This window comes from Lupinus angustifolius, chromosome LG01, assembly GCF_001865875.1.
Source record: "Lupinus angustifolius cultivar Tanjil chromosome LG01, LupAngTanjil_v1.0, whole genome shotgun sequence".
Taxonomy (NCBI): domain Eukaryota; kingdom Viridiplantae; phylum Streptophyta; class Magnoliopsida; order Fabales; family Fabaceae; genus Lupinus; species Lupinus angustifolius.
The window spans coordinates 27,754,155-27,758,562 of NC_032009.1; the positions used below are offsets into that span (position 1 = coordinate 27,754,155).

Here is a 4,408-nt window from a genome sequence, read left to right on the forward strand (position 1 = left end):
ACAGTGCACCATAGATTACAAAAATCAAAAGAAATCAGGGAAATGACATTTGCAATTGACAATACACGAATACTCTCTTGCCTTTTGTTCTGAAGAAAAATTGCAATCAATCTTTATTGGCCAAAACATTGAAAATTCATTTATAATGATAAAAACGTAAAAAGCAGCACAGCATATGCTTATTTATCAAAATTTAGATTTGGTATAATGCTGTAAGATTTATTAAATTTTTAAAAAAATCAAAAAATTAAGAATTCAATTTTTATAAGCAATACTTATTAGAAGGAATATACATTAGGGTTTAGATTTTTTAACCAATATCCTTGAAATAAAGCAATATGATAATAATAGTTATAGTTTCCCAGGTCAGTAACAAACTCTGTACAAGTGTATCAAACTTCAATGATTATACAATCAATCCTGACACTAGTGACGCATATTTGTTACCCTAAACAATATCAGAGACCCCTAAACCACAAATATTAGTAATAATAATATCTAGCCCAAAAAAATCAAAAATTAAAAAGGGTAATTGGTTAATTTCCATTTTACAAATTAAGGTGAGGATAACCTCCACAAGGGTATGAACATTTTTTTCTAAGGATCAAAGAAGTGGTTACCACAGTGGCATTTCCAACCCAATGGCTTGTAATTGGAGTACCTGTTGTTGTTAACTTGTGAAGAAGGGTCAAACATATCTTCTTCCATGGTATCTTTTTTGGTAAGATCTGGCTGAAGTTGTTGTTCATGGCTTGGCAAAGATGGAACTTGAACTGCCATGCATGGATGACAATCATTGCACTTGTTGTGGCATCTTGGAGGGATTGACCCTAACCTATTTTTCTCCTCAAACAACAGGTCCTGCACATAACAAGCAACACACACTTGTTGAAACTCTATTTCTTAGAATTTTTAATCCTTATAAAAAAGAGTGGAGGCACAAGCATCATGGCTTAAATTAAAGCATATATATATATACCCTTTGAGAAAGTCCAGGGTGTGGTTGATTGAAGCAAGAAACTGGGTACATTAGATGAAGTAGAACTATGATGAGAAAAGTGGTAGTTGTGGAGTAGTAATAAGAAGAATTAAGTGAAGCCATGAATGCAAATCATGTCACTTGTTTTAACTCATTCCCCATCTAATAAAGACGTGAGTGGGAAAACTGAATGGTAGTTAAGTGAGATCTCAATATACCAGACTCTGAAACTTTCTCAACTAATGTTGTGTCTTGTGAAGAGAGGGAAAAGAAGATAGTTTTTATTTATGTCGCTAGTGGAAGATGTTTTTGTTTTCTTGTGATGTTTATAACCTGAAGAAAGAGAGAAGAGAGTACATGAATTGGAGGTTGTGTTGTTGGGGGCCTGGAATGAAACAATAGAGATGAGTGGACGCAGAGAAAAGTTGGGTGGGTGCAGAGTGTAGCAGAAAAGTGAAAGGAACTATTCAAGAAAGTTAAACAAAGTGGGAGAATCTATATCAGTCTCAAGGACCCCTTATTCAGCATTCTATTAGTAGTTAGTAGTTTGAGTTAGAAGGGTGAGCATCATGTAAAATGAGTATACATTATATTTAATTTGGTTTAGGTCAAGTTTAGGTTTAAAGTCTGACTCAATTGATATTTAGAATCAGATTAGCTTCGAGTCAACGATTGAGTCTGAGTTAAAAAAAAGTGACTTAGCTAACATTTAGAATTGGGTAAATAACAATTCTTATCCAACAGACACTCACCACAACTTCTTACTACTAAATTAACTTAATTAGATAAAGATGATCTTTTATTATGTAAGTCCTAAAAAAAGTTAAATGTGTATGATGTTAATCATTTGTTACATTATGTGGTTAGCTCACTAGCCGACAGTTATAGTGTATTGTTATGGACAATCTAATAAAAAATAGTGGAAGTTAGAATGCATCATTAGTTCATGTTAGTGAGTTGATTGACAATTTGATGGAAAGGAACGAATGATTATCATGGTGTATATTTAACTGTTTTCAAAAATTCTAAGTTAGGTTTATTAATGTAAAAATTTGATAAGTATCTAATGCAAGAGGTATTTACAATTGACATTTATTACTCAAGCAAAAATTTTCTTCCTTGTAAGATTGAAGGCTTGCCAATTTGACTTTGTGATGAACTTAATTTTTTACATTATAACAATAAGGTAACTCAATATATACATAATATTTATTTGTCCAACAATCTATTTATATGAGAGTGTTGAAATAAGATGGGAGAGGGAAATGAGAATAAATTGAAGTATATGGTAGAAATTTGAACTAATCACTAAGACTAGTTTGCCTTACCACTTAATTAACCGCATTGGCTTGGAGGACAATTATAAGCAGTGTTGTTAAAACCGTACCAGTTATCAAACCGGTCAGGATACTGGTATAGTGATACAGTGGTTCAACTAGTGGTTCAGTAATTAAACCGCATGCCGGTTAAACCGGACATACCTACTTATATTTATATATATATAAACCTATAACAAAAAAAATTCCAAATAGGTAGCTCAAATTTATAATCAATATTTATAATGTACTCAAAATTCACATAAATAAACAACTTTAAGTCTTTAACAAATTCAAACTCTAAATTAAAAAACATATATCAAACCAAAAGTATCACTTAACAACAGCAAAATATAAATAAATGACATAAGTTCACAACTCATTCTACAAAACAAATAAATTTGGAGTTTTAACATTTAACACGAATGAGTCAAAGTTGTCTCATATGAATATTATATTTTTCTACTAAATCTTATCTTCAAACAGTACTCCAAGATTACACAAATGTCAAGTTAGGAACAAAAATGTGTAATCTAAGTATGTCTTGGAAGTATGTGCCTTGAAGGGTTGAAGAATGGTTGGAAAGATGTGTCACATTGTAATGAATTTTTAAGTTTTTTTTTTTTAAAAAAAATATGTGTATAAACCGGCCGGTTTAGTAAAATACCGGCTGGTTCACCAGTTTTGACCGGTTTTGATCGGTTTTTGACCGATTTTGATACTTGGCCGGTTCAACACCTGTACCGTACCGGTTAGAGGCCCGGTTCACCGGTTTTCCGATTGAACCGGCCGGTACGATACGGTTTTAATAACTATGATTATAAGCCTAGTAATTTAATGTAGGGCAAGTTAATCATTTTTTGTTCAAAGAAATGCTTTTGGATTTACGTGCAAAGTAATAACTACTATCATCTTAGTTTTATATTGAAGATTTTTTATTTCAAAATAAAAAAAACATTATTTCATATTTTTGTAACTATGTTGCCTATTTTAAAAAAAATTACTTTTTGGGTCAATCAAATGTTGATTTGTTTCATATCCATCACCAATCCAACTTATCAACATAAATTTTTATTTATTTTGTACACAAGTTGATTTGAACCAAATTAACTTCTGATATAAAGTGATTATTTATTTAAAGTTGTGTTTTTTTATAAAGTGATTATTTATTTAAAGTTGTGTTTTTTATTTAAAAAGTTCAGTCAATAATTTCTGTAACTAGTTTTTAAGGTGTTTTTATATTTATAAAAAATTGTTACTATATATTTAAAATAAATAAACACAATATTACTGAACGTGCAGTGTCAAGATAATACTATTAGTTTGCCTATGTTTTGATGAAGACAATGATTTAATGAAAGCTTAAAGATAACTCAACAAATCAGCACGTCAAGGACTTAAGAGCTTCATGTCTAGACTAGAGTCATAAATAGAGTAATCATTAGTAGTTTTAGATATGTGTTTTAGTTATTGAGTCTAGGTTAGGTAAACCTAGATGCAAATCTCACAAGTCCTAAAAACTATCATATCATTTACATGAGATATGCCATCTAGATTATTATATCTAGATTATTATATGTTCATGCATTAATCATACATGTTATTTGTGCATCTTAGGCAAAACATATGGTAAAACATGTATAGTTACTAAGCATAACGTATAGATAGTTTACCATTTAATCTCTTAGCTGAAAAAATGTCAGTTAATCGATTAACATGAAATCAGTTTGAGTCAGTTTTAACAGATAACTGAAAAACAGAATTCAGTTATTCTCAACACTCCGTTAATCGATTAAAAGGGCACTTAATCGATTAATTGGACGTTAAACAGATTTTCTATATAAACTGTGTTTTTACACCATGCTTCATACATTCATTCATTCATTTTTAGAACTGCTAAGTTGCATATTTTCGTGCTCATTGTACGTTATATAGGCAGAGAGAATTGCATGTGGGATAGTGAGAGATAGTATCATGCTTAGGAATTAAAATGACATCCAATTGCATGTGATTAAATGTGTTCATCATTCTATCTTTTCTTGCATGATTCTTTCATTTCTTGTAGAGATTTCGTAGGGTAGAAATCACATGTTTCTGCATGATTCTGATCTTA

General features: G+C 30.6%; 1 protein-coding gene across 1 annotated transcript; it reads right to left on the minus strand.

The window, feature by feature from the left end:
- On the minus strand, window positions 440-1,501 carry LOC109359535 (EPIDERMAL PATTERNING FACTOR-like protein 1). Its single transcript, XM_019604240.1, has 2 exons — window positions 980-1,501; window positions 440-861 (listed from the first exon to the last, which is right to left on the minus strand). The coding sequence occupies exons 1-2, from the start codon at window positions 1,100-1,102 to the stop codon at window positions 598-600; spliced, it is 387 nt and encodes a 128-aa protein (XP_019459785.1). The 5' UTR covers window positions 1,103-1,501; the 3' UTR covers window positions 440-597.